Source organism: Numenius arquata, chromosome 11 (genome assembly GCF_964106895.1).
Source record: "Numenius arquata chromosome 11, bNumArq3.hap1.1, whole genome shotgun sequence".
Taxonomy (NCBI): Eukaryota; Metazoa; Chordata; class Aves; order Charadriiformes; family Scolopacidae; genus Numenius; species Numenius arquata.
In genome coordinates, this window is record NC_133586.1 from 36,427,617 (window position 1) to 36,450,403 (window position 22,787).

The 22,787-nt window shown below is 40.1% G+C and overlaps 1 protein-coding gene across 14 annotated transcripts in view; it reads left to right on the plus strand.

The window, feature by feature from the left end:
* The window catches only part of EBF1 (EBF transcription factor 1), a 280,609-nt gene that overhangs the window by 180,505 nt on the left and 77,317 nt on the right, over positions 1–22,787 (plus strand). For 8 of the 14 annotated variants that reach the window (XM_074156299.1, XM_074156295.1, XM_074156296.1 and 5 more), the window contains exon 8: positions 3,458–3,599. In XM_074156299.1, coding sequence (XP_074012400.1) covers positions 3,458–3,599 — 142 coding nt within the window. The remainder of the gene's footprint in view (positions 1–3,457; positions 3,600–22,787) is intronic. The other 6 variants (XM_074156297.1, XM_074156298.1, XM_074156301.1 and 3 more) reach the window with 1 other exon arrangement.

Sequence of the window (22,787 nt, forward strand, 5' to 3'; positions counted from 1 at the left end):
CAGCACCTCATTAATCATTTATTAAACTGTAGTGTGCCTTTCCCTCTTGCTATGGTCTGTGTTTTAGGATGCCTCAGTGCCCATTCCACGTATACTTTGGCGCTCCCCTCCCCCTAATTTTATGATTTCTCCACAAATTAGTTTTAGCATGTGCTTTAGCTTGAACATATCCCAGTCGTTTCAAAATCAAAATGAGGAGAGTGTAGTATTTTTTTTAGATTAAAAAATATGAGTAGAACTTGTAAGTATGTAAGTGCTCTGTAGCAATCCAAGTATGTAACTGTGGCACACAATATTCAAGGTATATTTTTTCTCTGTTAATGATGAAGGGTATTAATATTTTGTTAGTGCAGTGTATGTTCAGTATTCCAATATTAATGAGATTTTTCGTTTAAAGAATTAAACAGTAAGCGTGTGCTGCTTCTTACAGGTGCACTATGAATAATCATTTTTTTTCAGACAGATAAAGTAACCACCTTTTTGTCTGCATTTCCTGAGACTGGAAACAGTTTCTCTTGGGGATTCCTTTTATAGTTCCTTCTGCTAACGACACCGAAGAACCACACCAATGTGGTCTCTTTGTAGTAAATCAAACTCTGTTCAGGAGGTAGGTAGGAAGACACTGTTAAGTAATTCAAAATGTGTTGCATCAACAGTTTTGGAAACCTGAAGGTGTGTGTGGGGAATTAAATGTAGATTTATTCACATAAAACTGCCCTCACTAGGATTGTTCCCTTGAGTGTCTCCCTAGAAAGGTGCACGTATAAAGGCAGCTACTTATATATACGTTTTGCACAGGATTGAGACCTAACTTGCTATTATTACTCTTGACCCATTATTTTTCTGGAATCCTGTTTCTGGAAATGTTCAAAAGTTTGGGTTTCAGCACAGGATTGATCAGCTTCAGTGGGAAATCTGTGTGTATCTATATGGTTTGAGGATTGGGGAAAATATTTTATGTCGTAGCCATCGTCATTAATTGTAATAGTGTTAATTTTCATATGCATCTAGGCAGACCCATAGAAGATAAGGAGCTGGCATAAATCATGGAGCTGTGACAGGCAATGCCAGCTAAGAACTTGGCTCAAAATCCCAGTTGCAAAGAATTTACAATGGTTGCAAGTGCACAAATAAGATTGCAAACCCTGAGCCACTTACTATAAGATCATATTTTATTGAAAATATCATAAACTGTATTCTATCCCTCAGGAATGCAATGGGTAAATTACTTTTGAAATCCCTTTTGGAATTTTATATATAGGGCTTGGGGTTTTTTTTCCCTTTAGTTTGATTTCGGAAAAAACTTACCTACAGTGTTTGGTGATTTCTTTTTCCCGAATTTCCATCTGTAAGAGCTCTTGAATCATTTATTCTGTATTTTAATATCTTTCACTTAAAACACACACAAAAAAACCCTGTTGTCTGGATTGCCATTCTGAGGGATGGTTTTAGGATCCTTTAGATGTAAACTATTCTCTTTTGTATTACTCTTTTTAAAGACAGATACTTTGGGATTAGCTATGGGCAATTTAGCAGCATCGCTTAACTTTGTATTTTTGACCGTTTTAATTGCTGACCAGAAATAGGTGAAAAAATTTTTCTTTAACTTTTTTTTTTAGATTCAAGTGATGAAATTGAATTGTTGTAAGCGATCCTTTAAATGTCCCCATTTGACCAACTTTGAGAGGCAGCAGCTTCCTGAGAGAGTTGAAGCAATGTTTGCCAATCCTTGTAAAGCATTTCACCTCTTCAGAGGCTAAAGCCTCTCAAAACCAAGAACAATTAAAGCGAGAGCCTTTCAGAGCGACTGGGGAATTCAGCAAAATAAATCAGAAATCCTCTGCCGTGGCTCTGGAGGCTTGCCTCATTATAAGAGCAGATCTATTAGCCCCCTTGCCATTGTCTTTCATTTCTCAAGTGAGGTGATTCTAATTAAATTAATCTGCATGTCAATCTATCGGTGATCAATCAAAAGGGCTGAGGTCCCCCTTTGCGGCAGTGTGCTTGCGGCTGACAGGGGCTGATAATGGAGGAAGAAATAAACTGTCGAGCAAAGTTAATTAGTCAACATAATAGGTGGATTAAACAGGAGCTGCTGATTGCTGTTTCACATGTCGAAGCATGAGGTGGGAGCTGAAACTGCAATTAACAGACAATTATTATATTTGGTTGTAAGAGGTCGCATGAATAAACATATCTCTGTGGGTTTCAGTTTTTAATCCCTTTCCCTGTTTAATGTAAGGAGAAGTGTAGGTCATTTCTTCTTATTGTTTTAGTCAAAGTTCTCGAAGGCGACGCGTGCTCCTGGCAAACTAGCAGCCAGCCGAAGGCCAAATCTTTGGCTGGGGTAAAACCCTGGGAATACTGTACTTTGTTGGGAAAAGGCTGTGGGAGGGGGCAGCTGATTGAAAGCCAGGGAGGTGATGAGGTCACTTGGTGTGAGTGGGGTGGGAGGACACCTGGAGTGATGAGCTCACAGCTCGGCCAGGTACTTGCCCCATACATCCCCCCATTTCCTCCACAATGGTTCGTGGCTCAGGTTCCCTCAGCCTGAACGGGGATTTCCTATAGGATGGTGCCTGCTGAGCCTCAAGGTTGAGAGGTCTCTCTGGACATCTCTGAGCAGTTGGGTCTTCTACTCTGGACCCCACACCCGTTTGCCCCTGCTGGGTTGGCTCCTCTCCCACCCTGGGCTACTCTGGGGAGCAGAAGCATCAGATCTTTCCTCCAGGGCAGTGCTTCTCTGTCTCTCTCCCCTCACCTCAAACCAAATCCCAGGTGTTGACATTGAGATAAGTTGAGAAATACAAATAATTCTAACGCTGGATGAATAGGGTTGTGTTCTCCAGATCAAGACCCCACTGTCAAGCATGTGTGTATACACAAACATACCTATATGTACTCGATGAGATAGATCTCGGGAGAAATTTGGGCAAGTTCAACAACCTGTAGTGACTGTACCAAGGGGAGAACAGTAGAGAAGGGTGAGGGGAGGCAGGCAACAACGCACATTGCAACTTCACAAAGTACACTTTTGTTTTCTTTTATTCTGAATCGATTCTCATTTGCAATGTCAACAGCTCTATCTACTTCAGCATGGAAACTGAAGGATAATTTAGGGTGAAACACAGCTGCCCTTGTATATAGGGGAAAAAATACTTAATAAAGATCCTCTTGTTAAAATGATGGTTAACAGTGTGCCGTCTGCCATGCAGCTACAAACTCTGTAATTTAACTTAAAACTGCATCAAAAGCTTGTGATGCCAAAGACCCACTCATCAATAGCGTCTCTTGTTAGATTTGTACAGCATAAGCACCAGTTATTATGTGAAATAGCTATGCAATTTTCTACAGCTCCCAGCTGTTATTTATTTAACTGAGTTTATTACACTCTGTGCTTCTTAAAAAACATACATATATATCCAAATTTTCCTCCATTTTGCTCTTGTGCTTGCAGGTTGTGGTGTCTACAACAGTCAATGTTGATGGTCATGTGTTGGCAGTGTCGGACAATATGTTTGTACACAACAATTCCAAACATGGGCGGAGAGCTCGAAGACTCGATCCCTCGGAAGGTACGCCTTCTTATCTGGAACATGGTAGGCATATAATTTTCATTGGTTGGCATTGCTACTTTAAATGTGGATTTATTTGGTTTGTGTCTCTGGCTACTGGTTTCAAATTGTCCCGTAACAGTTTATACCTTTGGGACTGGATATTTTAAAGAGACTGGCCTCCAGACCAAAGGGGGAATTTTTCAAGTAGGTCAGCACCAAATGTAGTGAAATGACAAACCAGAAGGCAAACATGGGTGCAGAGTCTGTCCTGTGTGTCAGTGAAGTGCAGTGATTTCTTTTTCTTTTTTTTTTTTTTATTGCATCTATTCAGCACCCAAATTTTGAATTTTTGATCTTTTCCAAATTGCCTTGGGTTTTGACTGTGCATCTAAAGGATGTTGCATATTTTCTGAAGTGCTCAGCACCCAAATTTCGGATTGGATTTCTTCTATCTATAGAGTGCTGAGCTCTCTAGGAGATCCATCTGCTCCTTTGAATTGCCCTAAATGAAAGCAGAGCCCTTTTGGAAATCCATCTGCTTACTCAAGCCATGGATGAATGTTCTTTTCTGGCTCCAGCTGTGCCAGCTGAGGAAGTTGCTCTTCCCTGCGTGCCACAGCTGCTTGTCTCTCCTTCCTGCTGCAGGCTATTCTCCACCATGGACATTCCAGCTAAGATAGTTGTCTGATTGCTCCCAAGTCTCCTTCAGTCCAAAGAAGTTCATTTGAGTTAAACTGTTTAAATAATAACTCTTTGCCCAATCTAGTTTATTTTGCTGAAATGATTGAAGGAGAAATGGTGCAAGGCAATTTGTCTGGCTTTTCTGAAAGGACAGTAAACCCCAGCAAGGGTGGGATGGGGGCACATGGCTCGAAACAGCCTGGGGGACAGTAATCTTTTCCATAAGATCAGCTGGTCCTGGAAGAGAACATCTGCTGGTGAGTGTAGGTGCTTAAAATGGGAGTTGTTGAGTGCAAATGTACTTTGAAAAATCTGGATTTGATTAATGTTTTGTTTTGCTCTTTGTCCTCAAAGTTGATGACTACTACTGAAAAACAAAACAAAAACAGAGGGCATTTCACTCCCATCTCCCTGTTCCAGCTTGGTAAAATAGCTCTTTGTCTTCAAAGCTGTTTGTAATCCTAGGTTCAATAGGGGCTTGCTCCCTGTAAGAGATGTGTACCCTCAGCTTCCATTGAAGTAGTGGAGTGTAGAAGGCACCATCCTTTATGCTGGTTTGTTTCACAAATATTTGCCAAGGATCTGATGAATAATTAAATAGATTTTTCCAAAGAGTTTGAAGAAACCAGATAAAATTTTCTCTGAGAAAGTGAATGCCACTCAGAAAAATGTTAACTAGATATGTTAAAAGAAATTATTAATACTGAGAAATGGGCAAATGTGTGGGTTTCTGCTACTCAGTGGATTTCTGTGGAAATAACTTTCTATTCTGTTTATGCTTTCAAGCATCATTCCTGCAAGCACTTATGCATATATTTAAGATTATGCGCACATATGTTCCTGTTGGGATCAATGAGGCTTCTTGTGTCAGTAAAGCTGAGGGTATTGATAAGTGTTTGCAGAATCGGGTCTGTAGTTCACACTTACTAACCTAAAATTCTTAGCTCAGCAGCGTTTCTCATTATATAAACATAACTTACATCTGTATTTATTTAGCTCAAACTTTTTATGTAGGCTATGAGCCGTTTTCAGCTATAATTCATGTTATAGAATTTTTTTTCATCCTGCCAACAACCTAATTTAATAAACAAACCACTGTCATAATTTTTGCTGAATTTTTGTAAGGAATGTATGAACTCTGTCTTTATTAATTAGCAGAAGGCAGAACATTACAAAAGGAAACTTTTCTCTGTTCAACTTTTTAATCTTTGCATTAAGTCTAGTCTTTGAAAAAAACACTCCTACTTTTAATTATATCCCTACTAAAGTAGATGCCATCTTCCCCTCCCCTCCCCCGCCCCAACCCCATGGCAGTCTTCTCAGTGCATGCTTTTGGTCAAGGCAATACTTACTTTCTCATACATAAATGTTCTTATTTGCATGCATAGTGTAATAGCATCGCGTTTTACCACAGCTATTGTTCCCACTCCTACTACCTGAGGGATTCTGTTAGCAAAAAGAAACAAAAAAAGATAATGCTGTGCTTATGTGTCTACACAAACCCTAGTTACTGTGCTAACATTAAAAGTCAACATCTGCAAAATATCTCAATGTGTACTTTTTTGTGGGAAAGGTGATTTTTTTCTAATCTACTTTCTCAGGCACCTCTCAAGTAACCTCATAAAGCAACCGCTAGTAAATTCTTACTTTTGGATAGCAACCTCCATGCTACAAAATTGCACTCTTCCCAAAGGCTCAGTGGAGCCTTTCTTTTTAACCTAAATCCTTCAATCCATCTCTCCAGGAATTCTGTGCACATTTGGGTCCAAGAGACAGGGAAAAAATAATTTTAAAAATCCAGTAACTGTTTTACTGTTGGTATTAGATTGAATTTTGGGCAACCACCATGAACCTCAGACCCGAAGGAACACATGACAGTTTCCTCCACTGAAATTAATTTTTAGTTTGAGTCCCAAAGTATGTTATTTTTCTACAGTTTTTGGAATTTTCATCTTGGATAATATCTTCAAGTTTAAGTAACAGAGACAGTTTGTTTGTCTTTGCTCTTTCCAGTTTTTCTGCTGGGGGAGGGCAGATTGACCTTAGCAGTATCTGTAAATGGTGAAATGGGAAGCCAACGTAGTCATGGCTAGTTTGTCTCTGATTTATTGCTCTGGTGAGCAACTTCTGATCATAGGTTTTTAAGCGCTGGGATCTATACTACAATATGCCAAATGTATTCCCATGTACTTTTGTAGATTTTTAACACAAATACCTGATTGCAATAGAGATGAATGCCTGGCTGTGTGAGGATTGGGGAAAGGGGAGAGAGGATATAGCAAGAAAGTGTGCCAGTTGCCTAGTTTAGTTAGACAATATCTAGCTTATTTTTCCTTACAAAGTTGTGTTGGGACATGCTGCTCTTCAACATGGAGTTGCAAAGACTTTAGGTGCCAAAAAGCTGGAAAGCCTTACCTCCTGAGCCACTCAGGAGCCTGGTGTGTCCACATTCGGATTTTACCATCTCATTAGCAGGTAGCCTGGATTATTTTTGGGGCATCCAACACATCTCTATTTTTATCTTGCTTGTCAGACAGTAAAATGAAAGTTCCTTTTCGTAGCTCGTCTCTCTGAATATAACTAGGAGCCTAGATCCTGGTTTCATATCCACACACTGTCCTCCTTGAAACCAGGGGGTTAAGAAGCTCGTATTTCAAATAAATATATGTATCTTTCAAAAGTAATAGCTGGCAGAGGCCAATTATTTCATACATCTCTGTGTGGTATAAATAGGGTTAGCCACAGTAATCTGTGGTTTTCAATAATTATCACTTTTTCATTCACAAATAGTTGAATCCTCACTTGTTTTATATTTATGGTAAACCAGAAAACCGGTGTGGTTGACCTTTCTAAATTGTACATATATAGTAAGATGTATAGTGAAGAGCCAATAGGCCCCAACCAGGAGAATATATTTCAGCATGTAGTTCATCCCAGGGTGTCAATTTTAAAGCAAAATCTTTCCATTGCAATTTAAGTGACTAGCTTGTGGAAGGGGGAAATTCTGACAGGGATTGCAACAACCCTTTTCAAGTTTACCAGCATGAAGTCCACTGCTGCCGATGTCTGCAAAGTTTCCAGTTAAAACTCTCGTATCGCTGCAAAGTAAAAATTCTTTTTTTCCCCCAAATCTTGGAATGGCTTTACAAGAATGTAAAGCCAATTGCAGCATCAGTTTCTCTATTATTTTTTCTCACTGGCAGAATACAATGCCCTCGAAAAATGATAGTCCCTGAGACCCTGTCAGATTGCATGCTCTAACACTTTATTATCTAATGATCTAATATGCAACAAGGCAAAGAGGGGGTGCTTATCACCCTGACAGGATGCCTAAGAGAAGTGACTAAATTACTTTATGTACCATTAGCGCTAGCTGCCACGGTGAACTCACTGTGAGCATTTATGCAAATATTCCTGAATACATTCAAGTGGCCTTGTCAGGAAGACGACTGACAAGCAGCTTAAATGCTGGGGTTTTTAAAGGGACAGTTTTATTTCTTTTTCTTTTCCTTCCTCCTCTTCCTCCTCCTCCATAGGAGAGTGCTGAAGAATTAGGTGATGGTGAGGTTTGCTGACGATTTGGTTCTAAGCCAGCTCAACAGCAGCAAAAGATGAAAGATGCAGGGTAGAAATAGGGACAAATTGTAAGACACGATGTCAGAATTTTCAGATGGAAGGAGAGACAACCATGATTTCTAAAGCAATATTCTACCATTATTTTAATATGAAATATACATAAATTTGTGTGCGTGTATATATATATCTAAAAAAGGTCATTATATAGCAAAACCATTATTAGTGGCTGCTTTATACTGGAAATGATAGTGCATGGCTGGATTATCTGATCACTCTATTGTGGTTCCTGGGACAGTCAAGCTTTTACCATGTTGTTTTAGTTCATGATACTAATGAGTGATTCAGACCGTTTGCTGTGTGCAGACACAAAACCTCCTACAATAAATGAAGAGTAGTACTTGCTGTGCCTCAGCTGGATACATCAAGTAGGTCCTCTCATCAGCAGTGGGGCATTTAAAGAGCTTTTCTTGCCAGTCCTGTCCATCCTGGGCAATTTGAGAGCCCGTAGTCACCACAGTAGGCACATTCACAAATTTTCCACTAAATCTTTAGATTTGAAAGCAAATATGATTTCTAGGCTGTGTCTTAGTTGACTAGATATTTTCTATTTAGGTTAATAAAAAGGAAAATTTTTCCCTGCCTTATAAACTATTTTGAGAGGATAATATTTAAAATAAATCTTTGAGACTGACTGCCTGTAAGTATCATTGTTATCTAGTCTGACTGTAACAGAATTATTGAGAACAGTCATTGTATATCTTGAGTTTAGCTGCATGTGTTGGGTACACTGTTTGATGATTCCTGAAAAATGCTCAGAAATCTGACTTAGTGACATGGTTCTTGTGCTGTAAGTGGCTTTGCGACAACATTAACTACTATATTTTTGGTGATGTGGAAAGTCATGAAGAGGATGCCCCTATCAGCTCCATTTTAACCATTTCAGCCCCGAATCCCTTGGTGTTACATGTGTCCATGCAAGTTGATGAAATTGTTAATACAAGACAGAATACTGACTGAAGTGAAAAATATTAGCAAGTTGAGAAAGTTGATACATACCCTTAGATGGTATAGGTTCAGATTCTTAATCAAAGTTAGGGACTACTGAATTCACAAACTGGCCAGGTTTAAACAAAGAAACTTTAATGTTTGACTTGTTTCATCTATGGGTGGAAGCACCTGTTATATTTTAGTGCTTCACTTAAGAATGTTTTCATGATTATGTGAAAAATATGAACACACAAGCTTTTTCTGCACCATATCATTCTATATAGAGAAATGCACTGGGCTTGATTTATTATTTAGAAGGAAAATATTGAAAAAAAAATATTAGGATTCTACCACTCTACTTGAGGGGATCTTGTATGTTATTCTGAGTTACGCCTGCTTTTTAATTTATTTTCTATGAGGGAAGAATACCTAGGGTTGTTGGACATCTCTATGCATACACAAGGGAAAAAATGTGACTTTCAGAACATTGCACAACATGGATAGTAATAACAGTAAGTGAGCCTTGATATACTGAAGGATTGCAAAACTTCAAGCTGGAAATCATTTTCTTTACTTTTGCCAAGTTGTCTTTTTCATATCGGTTCCTTCATAAACGCAGTGACTCATAAATTCAGGCAATTTTTTACATAATGGCTTGTTATGTGTTCTTAGAGCTTGACCTCACCAAGCGTGTAATATTAACCTCTTCGCTGCCCTGTGGACTTACTGTATGTTTCTAATATAAGTGAGCACAGCAGGGCTGGATTAGTCTAGTATGGGTACTTAGATGGAGCTAGAGCAGTTGTCCCTCTGAAGAGACAAAACATGGCCAGAAAGTTAAGGTGCTTCACTTGAGAGAATGTATAGATAAAGACTCCAATATGATCTCAACAAGATTTCAACTCTGGGGAGCACGGAAGTAAGTTGCCAAAACCGTGGCAGGTTCTCTGCAGGTTGCTAATGTTAAGTCAGGACGTGGTATCTTCCTGAAAAGTATACGGCAGGACAGGAAGGGGTTAAGGGTTTGAGCAGTTCCTCACCCAGGAATGCCTGGGTGAGGAACTTCCTGTCAGGTTGTGTGATCTAAATGGTCCCTTCAGGAGTAAAATCTTGGGATCCATCAGTTTAGGAAAACACAGCAGAGCTCAGATTTGTACAGCTCCAATTTAGGTAGCCAAAATTGCGTTAACAAAATTATGCCCCACTGAATTATGCTGATGTCTTTTTTTTTATCTTCACCAGAGCAGATTCGCTGTCTGCAGGCCCAGACCCCTGCTTCCTCTTTGGATATTACTGAGAATTTCACAAGAACTGGGTGGGTGTGGGGAGCTGCCCTTCTCACAGCCACTCACGTCAAAAAGAAAGCAGAAAATCTTCTGTTTCCATTTGTCTAGGTCATAAATCAGCCATTAAAGAGAGGTACTCAAAAGCTTAGGATATCTGGCTGCAGCAATTTTGATCTTTCAAAATTTATTTTTAGTCTGAGGGTAAATGAAAACAAGATTTAAATGATTTTCTGGGAGGCAGAGTTTAATGGTTGATTTGGGCAAGGAGATTCCAGAATTTCAGTTCCGCCATTAGGCTGTAGGTATTTCATGAAGTTGGAGTTGTGAAGTTGTAATTTTTTTTCATTATTTAAACATTATTTCATAACATATATGTACTAACTCTGCTGCCGCCATGTTGCAGGAGACTTAAGAGATGCTATTTGAAGTGTTCTAGTCTTGAATAAAAAGGATTGCTGCTATATAATGTCCATGGAAATACCACCTGAAAAGTCAAGTTTGGGTATTCCAGTTACCACAATTAGAAAGGATTCCCTCTTGACAGTCACTTATCAGGGATCTAGTGTCATGTCTCATTGAAATAGGAAAAAATGCTAGAGTGGAAGCGGGAGGCACCTTGATTTTAAAAGGCTAAGTTGTGGCAGTTTCTACCTGTGAGAAGCTGCCCTTTGTGTTTTTCAAATAAATGAAAAATAAAACAGCTCTTCCCCCGTAATATCTAAATGATGTCAAGCTGTGATATGTTGTTACCCTCTATTGTTATGAGGATGTCATGAATTTATGGAAAAATAGTACCTGGATTAAGACAGAGCACATTTTGTGAATTTCCCAGAGGAGCTTTCAGACTGTGCTCCCAAAAGTGCAAAAAAGAAGAAAACATGGGGAAAACTGTCATTAAAATTTGATACAGATTTGTGTGAAAAAAAACTATTTTGTTACAGTAAACAGATAAGGGAGAAAAGTTCAGATGGAAATTCTGCAACTGCCACGAGTGTTGGCTCTTACTTGGAGACTTAAACCAACCACTTTCTGAAGGTTTGAGGTTTCTCTCCAGACCTCAGAGGAATCGGGAGTATGGTTATGCGAGTAGAAAAACTTTAGCTACTCTGTTTGGGGGAAACTTCACAGCTACCAGTGCAGGAGAACATTCAGTAGCACTCAAATAGGCAATGAATATTCATGGATAATGAGCATTCATTACGTTTCAATTTGCTTTGCTGGCCGCCATGTCACTAACACAATGGCATCATAGGGGACAAGAATGACATTAGGATTAGAGAAATGTTTGAGAGATACTGCACCGTATGGCAGTGAAGTTTTGCCAGACGTTGCTTTTCCAACCTTCCAAAATGTTCAAACCAGCAAATGACAAAATATTATATTATTGTACTATTGTACTATTAATATTATTTCCGAACAAATTCCTCTAACTTAGCTGTTTTATTATAGAATGCATTTATTGTTATTATGTTGGGAAAAGATGTTCCTCTCACTCCAGTCCTCTGCTGATTTGGGCAAAGTACAAAGGAAAAGGCTTTTGCGAATTGTGGTTTGTAAATGAAGGCCGAAAATTTGTGATTTTTTGAGAACTCACCTGGATGTCGTAAAAGGTCATGATTATCAAAGAAGTGTTCACAGCAGTTTGCAGGTATCTGGACACTTCCAAATATTTCATGTTAGGCACCCCAGTATTTGAATATCCCAAAGCAGTTGGTGATTATGAAAGGTCTCTGTTCCCATGGAACTTATGCCCAAAGCTGTGAATCAGCTGAGTGCTAACAATCTCAGGAATAAGGTATTGTTTAGATGAAAATCATCCATCAAATTGTCATTTAGAATATTCTGATTAGAAGACTTCACAAATAATGAACTCGGTATTTTTTGCCTCTCAGGCTGCACGTCTTCTCACTGAATTGAGAGAAGACTGGTGCGAGCGTTCTGGTCTCTCTTACTGTCCATTGCGAGGTGCCTGCCAACCAAGTGCCTGCCTTTGACAAAGCTTCTCCCTATCCGAGGAAATGACTTAAGAGCATAAACCAGGAAACTGATGCAGAAAATGGAACCTACCAGGGTGGGATGTTTGGAGTGGTTATTCTAACCTGGGCTGCCGCCTGAAAATTATTAATGTTAGTAGTAAGGAATAAAAACAAACTACTAATAATTAATATTGGAATGGAGACAGGCTTTGTGTTTGGCGCAAATCCAGAATACAGGATTTTCAGGAGGACGTGGCATTGCAAAACGTGTGCTTTCATTAAAGCCAGTAATACAACTTCAGAAAGTGTTTTTTAAAATCTTAGCTCAAACTGTTTGCTGAGCATAACCAGAAAGCTTTGTGTGTCACAATTAGTCCTTTCTGCTTTCCACCCTCATTCCATGAATTTACAGTTCTCTTTGTGACGAAACAAATCTTCAGTGTGAAAGTGACTGTAATGTAAGCAGTGCTGCTTTATGTCCTCATTGAGTGAAGTGAATAGGGTTAGGAAGTTTATTAAAAGATCAAGAACGAAGTTTTATGAAAAACTTGTCCAAAATGTAGCAGTTTAAATTTATTTCTCAAAAGTAATTCAGACATTTAGATCTGTGAGTTAAGGTGCAAGGGCCATTGCGAGATGCTTAACACGATACTGTCCTTCATGAAGTGGATGCTTAGGATTTTCTGAACTTCTGATACATTTTTGTGAGTCAGGTGGTCACCCAAAAACGTAGGTAACCCAAAGCAATCTTTTGGGAAATTCTTGCACCTAGAACCAAATTCTCAAAGCACCAAGGTGCCTAAAGCTGCAGGTAGGTGTTTAGTGGGATTTTTAAAACTCTGGCTACAGAATTTCTATGCCTGTCTGCCAGTTTCTTTGAAAATTCCATTAAGTGTGCTCACTGGAACCACTGGAAGCTGGGTGCTTCCTAAAATCTGGTCCCAAATTTGGCAGGAACCTGTGTGCTTTTTACTGTACTATTGTTGACACGTCTGTTAGCAACGGGGGTATAAGGAAATTCAAAATTAAGTGTGTTTGGTTAATACCATATCATTATGGTTTTGTAGCAACTCTCTCAGAGGTTCTGTATCTATCCCATGAAAAATCAAAGTGCGTTTCCCGCAGAGGTCCCTGTTTGGGCTGTGAAATGGCAGCAGACGCGCTAGATCTCCCCTGCTGTTGGAGACCGAGCAGACAGCTCGCCTTGCTGGTCGCCGAAAACCCCTGCTTGCATATGGAATTCATAGGTTTGGTGTTACCTGATCTGCACCGAGAGGGAAGGCCAGCGCTCGGAGGTAAATTGCAGGCCTGACCACAACCCTGCTCGTCTTTCCAGCTGCAGCTTTAGTTTGTGGGTTGGGGTTTGAGGTCCCGGCGCTTTGCCGCAGTGCGTTCAGGTGAGAACATCGCTCAGCTTCCTGGGCTCTTTGAGGAGATGAAGAGAGGGGGGAAAAAATATTTCTGACCAGGTTTGGCTCTCTGAGGTAAAGCAACTCTCATTAGGGGACCTTTGGGGAAAATTATCCTCTTCCTGGGATTGTGACCTTGAAGGTGACAGCGACTGGTGCCTCCTCATTCAGCCCTGAGCAGCGGTGCCTGCTGCAAAAGCCCCAGAGTCAGGTGCCTGTTCAATATCAGTTGCCAAATATTTTTTTTATGGGGGTGCTTCTGGCTGCTTCCTACCTGTGATATCGTCTTGCCGAGGTCCCTTGGTACTTTCGGGAGCCAGCACGGAACTCCCAGCTCTCTGGGCTTCCAGAGGTGTCTGTCCATGTCTGCTCATTGTATAGCAGAAAGAGGATCTTAATTTCGGCAGACTGACTCACCCAGCCAGAGCTGGAGTCTGACTTTTTACATGCTGCAGTGCCTTAGGTAGGTGGTCTGAATATGGCCCTAAATAAATAAATATAAACATAGCATGACTTTATCAGACACATTGAAAGAACAACTTCTCTAAGCATTTGTAGGCTTGAGTCCAAAGTATTCACTTCTCAGATTTTCAGCATGCTGGTTTTATGTGGTGTCATTGCTGGATTGATACTATGAACTATAAATATATTTTTATGCTTGTGTTTTTGCAAGTAAAGCCTAGATGGCTGGGAGGGGGTGCTTGACCCTGCATTCAGCGCAGCACAAAGAACAGAGGAGGAAACGGTCTGAAAGACACTGCAGAGGAGAGACAAGGGGGTCTCAGTCTTTGCAGCGCAATCAGGGCTTCTGCTTGAAATGCAATTCAGGTTACGTCGCCTCCATTGCTGTCCCGCTGCCATCACAAACATGGGCTGAGTATCATGTTGCATTCCTGAATCAAACCTCCCAAATAATAATACTATTAATATCAATTGAATTATTTTGCTTATTTTTCTTATCCACCCTTCCCATTCCCAGGTAGTCGTTAGTTCATGGTATATTTCTGGCCAGGACAGCAATTTAGTTAAACCTCCTGATTGCTGGGATGCTTTTCTCACCGAAGAGCCAGATTCCCTACCTTTTCCCTTGGCCCAGGGCCTGGAAACCCGAGGCCGTCCATCGGACCTTGGTCTCTGCGCTGGCAGCTCTGCGTAACCTGTCACGGAGACAGCCTGAGCACAATTTTTGCACGTGATGAATATGGATCTTTGCTGCATCTGGCAGGCTGCAACAATGGATGCAGAAGACTGTCATTAATAGATAATAAAAGCAGAAAGCAACATTAATGGGAATAAGCTTTTCTTTTACTAGGAGTGATTATTACTTTTTTGTTCTTGGCCTTTGACTAGATCGAGATGCAAATAACAGCTACCAACGCTGTGTGCACGCATGTGTTTTGTTGTTGGCTGGTTTTTAATCTGGAATATTTAACCGTGATATCTTCAAAGTGCGATTGTGTCATACATTCTCATACACTAATAGATTTCAAAGATGAAGAGCCTTGCTGCTTTATGTTTAGTCATGCCTTCATCTATAAATTTATGGCAGTATTACGGTTTAATGAATTGAACAAGCCCCAGAACAACAACAAAAATGCTTTTTTGTTTCAATTTAGATATTGCATACTTTGTTCTTCAAACGAATAATAAAACCAATATGTTTCTTTAGTGGTAAACTTCAGGCTAACTTCATCTCACATTACTAATCAAGTACTCAAGGATATGTGTGTGCACATATACATATGTGTGTGCGTGTGTGGTAAACAGGCGCTCCCAGTCGCTGTGTTAGGCATAGGCTGAACATTCGTATTCTGATAGCGATAGGCAAACCTCCCAGAACAGATGGAGCAGAGTTCAGCACAAAGGTTTTAATCCTATCAGGATGATTCCTGTATGGCCATCTGGATAATCCGGCGCACAAATTCAGTGCCTGTTAAAAATACAACGTAGGCCAAGATTAGCGTCACAGATTTTCCACTAGACTTGTTCATATTTGACTTTATGATTCTCAGACTCCAGAAAATTGCATTAGAGAGCAGCCTGTGATTTGTGAGAGAAATCAGACGAGGAATAAGAACTCTTAGGGTACTTGAATTTCCCTTCAAGAAACTGGATTACAGGCACTCCCCGTCCCTGCCACAACTGCTTTGTGTTTCTGTGCGGGTTGTTCTGTTTCTGAAAGACGATTACTGCGAGCTCTCTCTGTTGTGGGCAGACAGTCTCAATTCTGCTGAACAAAGAGACTTCAGCTAAAAATTAATTTTAGTCGGGGCTCTTGTTTTTATCAGGATGAAATAAATTCTTTGTTTGCTGTAGAATCCATCTCAGGTGAACTTCTGATTTTTGCGCTATATAATGCAGCAGGGTGTTTAACTGATTTTGGGGGCATGGAGTTCTGGTTTTTAATTTGCGATAAGTGAAAGATTCTGTAAAAGTTTAATTGATGCTAATATTTAGTTTGGGGCTGTGAGATTTTAGACTTAGACTGAACTCTATGTTTCATCTAGAATAGGTTCTGTGTATCATTGACTAAATCTTGCCAGTGTGACCGTAACGTACCAGAGTACATCTGAACATCGAGACTTGTTGCTGTTGTGCGTGGGATGCTGAGCTTTTTACACCTTGCAGGGAAGGGATGCTGCGGCTCAGGAGCTTTTATCTTGTCGTATGTTCTGACTCTGGAGAGATTTGCTTTGAGAGACTTATAGGTTTTGTTAAAGGTACTGATGGAAAATAAAAGAGAGAAAATGAGACCAGGGTGATGGTGAAACGAAACATGATTTTAGAAATAGCACCCACCTGCCCCTCTGTTAGGTTAGGATTCAGCAAAACAGTAAGCCAGAGGGTTAACACTAAGTGAATGACTGCTTCCATCCTGTAAAATGCTTTACTGGTTCAGGACATTAGTTAGCAGCACCGAAGGACCAGTCAGTTAAATTAAGTAAGTTTTGGGGTATGCAAGCTATGCAGTGATGTTTGTTTTGACAAACTTTTAGGGTTGATTTATATTACACATTTTGGGCTTCCATTCTTAAGGTTGTCTTCATCCTCACCCAGAAATTGCATCAGTGTAACTATTTTTAAACTTTAGTGCACTTAAACAGATGCAGTCTCCTTTCTGGACATGCTTATTGTTTTGAAAATAGTCATATTGGCTTATCTGGGCTCTGTAGCTTTATCAGCGGAAGTTAAATCAGTAGGAAGCCGTTGAAATTGAAACAAGAGAGGCATATAGGAATTTTTCACCTTTTTGCTAACAAAGCTTTTAAAGTTCATATTCAGATAAAATGGTGCAATCCTGCGTGTATATCACACGTTAGCCTTCAGCTTCCCGTCTTTTAGGAGCACTGTTCCCTGCACCTTTGCAAGTGACCCCAGGGGATGGAGGAAAGAGTGAAGAAATTGAGGTGTAGTAATTTGGGGGCTCACAGAAAAGCATTTCTCTCGCTTGGGGTCAAAATGTGCCTGTGCATCCCTGAGGGAGGAGAACGCGCTGCAGCAGTCACTGGGTTGGTGTTTGGGTCTGAGCAAGCATGCCCCCAGTTTGGAGCTGGAACCGCTGCCAATATTTGGTAGGGCCCATGCAATACTCTTGGATGCACTGTTTCTCCTCCCGATCCAGTGTGTGTACATCCCCTCTGCAACCGAGCTGCCCAAGGTAACAGCGACCGTGTCAGCGCTAGAGCTGAGGAGCTGCATTGGTTTAGCCAGTGCTGTGTTTGGCCAAGGCCACCCATAACAGTTTCTTTGTGGCTGACTCAAAGTGAAAGTCTTCCAACTTTGGGGCAAAAATAATGAATGCAAAAATTATAGTTTAAAGCCTGCTTGAAATTTCCTTGAAATAAAAAATCATGAAAAAATTTCACAACAAAATTGTTAAGCTTCTTGAAAAAAATCTAAAATATGTATATTTATATATAGAGAGAGCATATATATTTTTCCAAGAATAATTATATAGATATTATTTATTTATATACACATCCATGTTTTGATTGAACTTATATATTGAATTTAACCAAATTTTGAAGTGTTTTTGCTACATTACATTTTTCTTGGGGATTTTATTATTTGCCAGACAAACATGACAAAGCTCTCTTAGAGGTCAAGTTTTACCAGCTTGCAGTGAAATGCTAAGGACTCTTACTGTTTTATTAATTTTTGGAAAGCAGGAGGTAATGTAAAAACCAACCAAAGGAAAAAAATAAAACCAAACACCAAAACTGCCCTGTGATGTGAAAGGGTTTGAAAGAATGAATGAAACTGCATCTCTTGCAATCAGAGAGATTGCTAATTAGAGATAACTAACTTGCTATTTAGAGATAACTCTTTTTATTTAGAGATAACTAAACTAGTATTTTTATGAAAATGTTTGAAGTAAAATACACAGCGGACTTTTTTTTTTGTAACACATCTCTCATTATTCAGGATTGCCTCCTTTTTCCATGCGATCATTTTTCAGGCAGTCATCAACAACCGAGAGCTTTGGAAATCATTAAGGAAAGAGAAACAAGAGGACTCCATGAAATGTAACTTTGCTAGCTGAGGCATCAGGAAGGATAAAAGAGAAAGACTGGCTTAAGTATTGATTGTAGGTGGAATATTATACCAGGTAATTTACATTTTCAATTCCCATTAATGGGAACTGAGCATCCAAAATGTTAGGCAGAAAATTGCAGCCAATACCTTTAATTTCACTACTTGAAAACAGAAACAAAGGCAACATTCCTTCCCTTCCCCCAGGCTGGAGGGATTGCATGGTGCTTGTATTTTTGGTTTGGTGATTTCACCCAGTGCAGACGTCATGATGAACCAGAAGGAGGTTGCCATTTTTGGCAGGGTGTTGTAATCTTTAAAATTTGCAAATGGTAAGTCCCAAATACCGAGATGCTGTAAAGGAGGGAGCTGGGAAGGGGGAGCGGGGCATCACGTCCTCGTGCCTGTGTTACATAAAGCTGCGTGAGTTATCTCCTCGAGAGGGAAACCTCTGTTACCCTGTTTCCTGCACAGCAGCTGCTTATTGTCAGGAGAGAATAGGAGAGAGAGCAGGCTGCGATATGAAAAAGGAAAGCAGGAAGATCATCACTTTACTAAGATAAACAGCAAGCGCATTGTTTAGCTTAAGAGTGAAGATTTAATGCTCCCGTACAATATGTAAAAACTCTGCCACATTCCCTTTCCCTGAAGAGTCTGTGACTAACCCTTTGGGATGGTCCGGCAGACTTTTCCTATCCAGGGTGGTTTGGTAAACTTCAGCTGCTTTCAGTGGATACAGCTCTGGCAGTGCCTCTGCACGCTGGACTGGAACGGGACCAGCGCGTGGGCACACAAACTTTTTAGGGTCCATCCTTTCAGCACGGTCCACGTAGGTGAGCAGATGATGAAAACTCCTGCTTCTCAGGAATGAGAAAATTATTTTTGCAAAAAGCTCCCACCCAAACTCAAAACCCACCAAAATGTTTGGTTCATTCTCTCAAATTGGCAAATTTTGAAAAAGTGTAATTTTCAGTTCTGAAAAAAAAACCCCTAACTCCTCTCCCATGATAAAATCAAATTGTTAAAGTGCTTCATGTGGAAAATCCACAATAAGCAATGATGAAAGGAATAACCCTTCCCTCCCCCCATCTAATACCTGAATAAAGCTATAATTCGTGAAGGGAAGAAATAATGTTTTCCCTTCCCTTTTTAAGGAGAAACACACCTTGCCAAACCAAAAATTTTGATTAAAAAGGCCTTGAGCATCCCAATGGGTGCTGCACACCTTTGGCTCCAGAGTGCCGTGGGAAAGGAATTTAAGCTCAGAGCATTCGTGGGCACTGCCTTGCTCAGAATTGCAAACCCTACGTGATTTCAATAGCTGTGAGGTACCTGAGGGAAGCTCTACACCAGATAATATAAAAATGCTGTAGCAACACCAGAGTTAGCACTGTGTTGCTGCTACATTTGACTCTGTGCAACACTGAGTAGACGTAGCTGCTCAGTTCCTGAAATCAGCAAATTGGCATTAGTATTTCGGCTCTGATGCTGCTAGTTCTCCTGTCAGGTTGGATCCTCACGCACTGCACAGGGTGGTCTACGTGTAACCCAACTGGGTTTTGAAATGGGAAAACCCAGTTCCATATACATTACATAGCTCTTGGCAGCATTGCACTGAGCTCTGCCCAACTATCTTAAAAAATCTAGTTCCTTATTCTGCAGCTTCTTTGGCTGGGTTTTTAAGCACTTACTTAAGTGTGTTGTTGAATCACAACTTCAGTAAGTCATGGTTTTGAGTGCTTAAAACTGATTTGTCTTGATATTGTGAAAATCAGTAGTTTGGAGAAAGCATTTAACAGGTTGCAGGATCAGACCCGTAAACTGTGGGTTAATCTGTGGTTCATTTTTATATATTTAGCCTGGAATTAGGTTTTACCCAAGAAAAAAAGGAAAATTAAATTAAACTTCAGATATTTTCGGTACTTCCTGTAAGATGAGACATAAATTCCCTGTTCCTCTGAATTCCCAGTTTTAACTGCCTTTATGCAACTCTCCTTGCGTGTCACGATACTCCTAAAGAGAAGAAAAATAAAAGCATGTACCCCAGCATTTAAACTCCTGTTGTGATGCAGCAGTTGTTGTCAGAGCCTCATCTATGGAATAATGGAGGATGAAACCACACTTCATGATAAAAACTGCAGGCGAGGTCATTCTTACAGTCACCAGCGCAAACTGGATATTAATCATAGAGCAAATACATTTCAGAAGCTAAATAAGAGCAGTCCCAGAGCCCTGCTGATAGCTGTGCATCCCACTAATTCACCTCAGTGAACATTTACCTCTAAGCTCAATTAACCCTTATTCCAAGGCCACCCATAAACTTTGTGGTAAATATGTTTTTTTCCTCTGGCCTCTGTTTTCTATCAATGGAATAGATCGTTTCTGTTGGCGGATAAAATGCTATCTCTGTTTATAAACGCAGGTCCCTAATTAAGAATATGAGATGTCCAGTGTGTGTTTGTGAGGGACTTGAACCGGTAGCTCATTGAGCCTGTAAATTCAGATGTTCCATGCTCCTGAGGGCATGTGGTATTTCTTCTGTCTTCAGGTGCTATTTGAGAGAGAGAGAAATGCTCAGGAGGCAGATGGATGGTGATGTGGGGGAGAGGGACTTCCTAGTGCGATCGCCTGCACACGAAGTTAGTTGTTAAACATGTACAAGAAGCTATGAGGAGACGTTATTGCTGTTGTTTTGTTGTTATTATTATTGTTATTAGTATTATTAGCACTGTTATTATTCTCCCTTCCAAGCATTGTTCAGAGGCAAATTGGAAATGTGGTAATTAGGCCCTGACTGGTAGTGTAGTACTAGTGTCCTGAGCCAAAGTTCAACACCCTGAAATGAAATTTAAACCAATTAATCTGTTAGATTTTTATCGCTTGTCCGTGTTTTCTCAGCAATTCCCTCAGCACACGGCCTTTGATCAACTCTCATACAAAAGCTAAAATGTGTGCCTGCTGCTAGCAAGATGGGGCTGACATTAACATGGCACTCATAAAACAATCAGAGCAGTGAAGCCCTCAAACAGACAGGGCATAGTAATATTTAATAAAAGCGCACACATAATCTTCAGAATTAGCATTTTGTGCCTTGCAGTACCTTTGGGAGAAGAGCTTTTATTTGTGGAGTGATCATTATTATAACAAAGAAGAGCTACCTAATAATTTCCACTTTAACTCTGCAATATGCCACGAGCATTTCTGAACCATTATGCTAAACTGTGGCGGGGTAATCATTTTATTGTCACAGTTTGAAGGAAGAAAAATCCCCTGTATATCAGTAGCTAGGGGAGTACGAGAACACAGGAACACACTGACACACACAGCACACAACGAAAAACTTTTCCTTTTTGCTACCCGTGTGCTGAAGTTGGTACCTACCGTCCTTTGTATGGAAAGTGATTTTAACAATGTATATTCTGAGAAAAGATGAAGATTTCAAAAGAACATTGTTTCCCTTGAAAGTCATCAAGGTTTTTGCTCATAAATCCTTAAAATTTATTGACAGAGACCTTAGCTTTGAAGTCAGGGGCAAAATTCCCATTGGCTTCAATAAGTTTGGGATTGCAGTGCCTCCATCAAACATCTCTATCTGTTAACTCAAAACGCAGGAACAGCACAATGAAACATGTCAGATGTTAACACTGATTTGCCTTGATATTATGCAAAGAAGGAGAGCAGCTCATTAAGACTCATAACCATTAGGCCATTTCAGCAGGTGGAGGATGTGGCCACATCACCTTCAGCAAGGAGCCGCAAGGTCCGTGCCTGCAGTTGGAGGGGTAACGTTTAGTTTTTCCTCAGTCCAACGACTCTTCTGAAAACACATAGCAAATGTCATACATCCACACCAGAGTCTTAAAATCTTATCTGATAATTAGGCTACCAAACTCTTTTGGTTCTGGCTGTAGTTGGCGACCAGCTGCTCATTTTTAAAAACATGTTTATATGTGTAAGAATGTGTGATTATTCTTTTTTTATTATAATTCTTCTCTGCATTTATTATAATCTCTTCTCTTCTCTTCTCAGTCGTTCACTGCATTTTTTTTATCAGTGAAGTTTCAGACTTCAACCAAAATCTCTTTTTCTACAGAAAACCATACGTTTTATGTAACTTTTTAATATATGTTTTAAACACCATTTTAGAAATGATGCTTTGGTGTTACAGAAGGGATTGTGAAGTGATAATATTTTGAAACAAAATATTTTTTCTTGGAAATATTAAAAAGTGATATATTTAATTCCAGATAGAGATTCTGAAACTTTGCATTCTGCAAAAAAATGTTCTGTATTTTGGTTTCTCTTGTGACCAAAACAAAATGTAGAAAAATGAAGGTCTCCAATGAAAAGATTATTCTGCCAAGCTCTGTTTTTCTAGGGTTGCACAGAAGTAAACACCTTCCAGACAGCGCTTTGAAAGTTGCCAAATGATTAACGGAAGAAATATGAAGAGCTGAGGGCCTGAACTGGCCAGACATTTGTACCAGGGGCATAAATAGAGCTGAGGTCATTGCCTTGCCCCCTCCCAACGTTACCTGTGGTGACACTGGCAGATGGGACCCGATTCTTCCATCCTCCTTCCCGGTGCTCCAAGGAAAGGGCCTGGGAAGGGCAAAGTTTTAGTAAGACCAATGTCCCAAACGACACTGGCTGTTGCAAATATGTCATTGTATAAACATGTTTTGTGCCTTCAAAAACAGGTAGCAGTCTGGATGGCTCCCTCCGCACGTCTCCTCAGGCTTCCTTGGGATGCAACCCTTCAGTGCAACTTCCCTTGCGGGG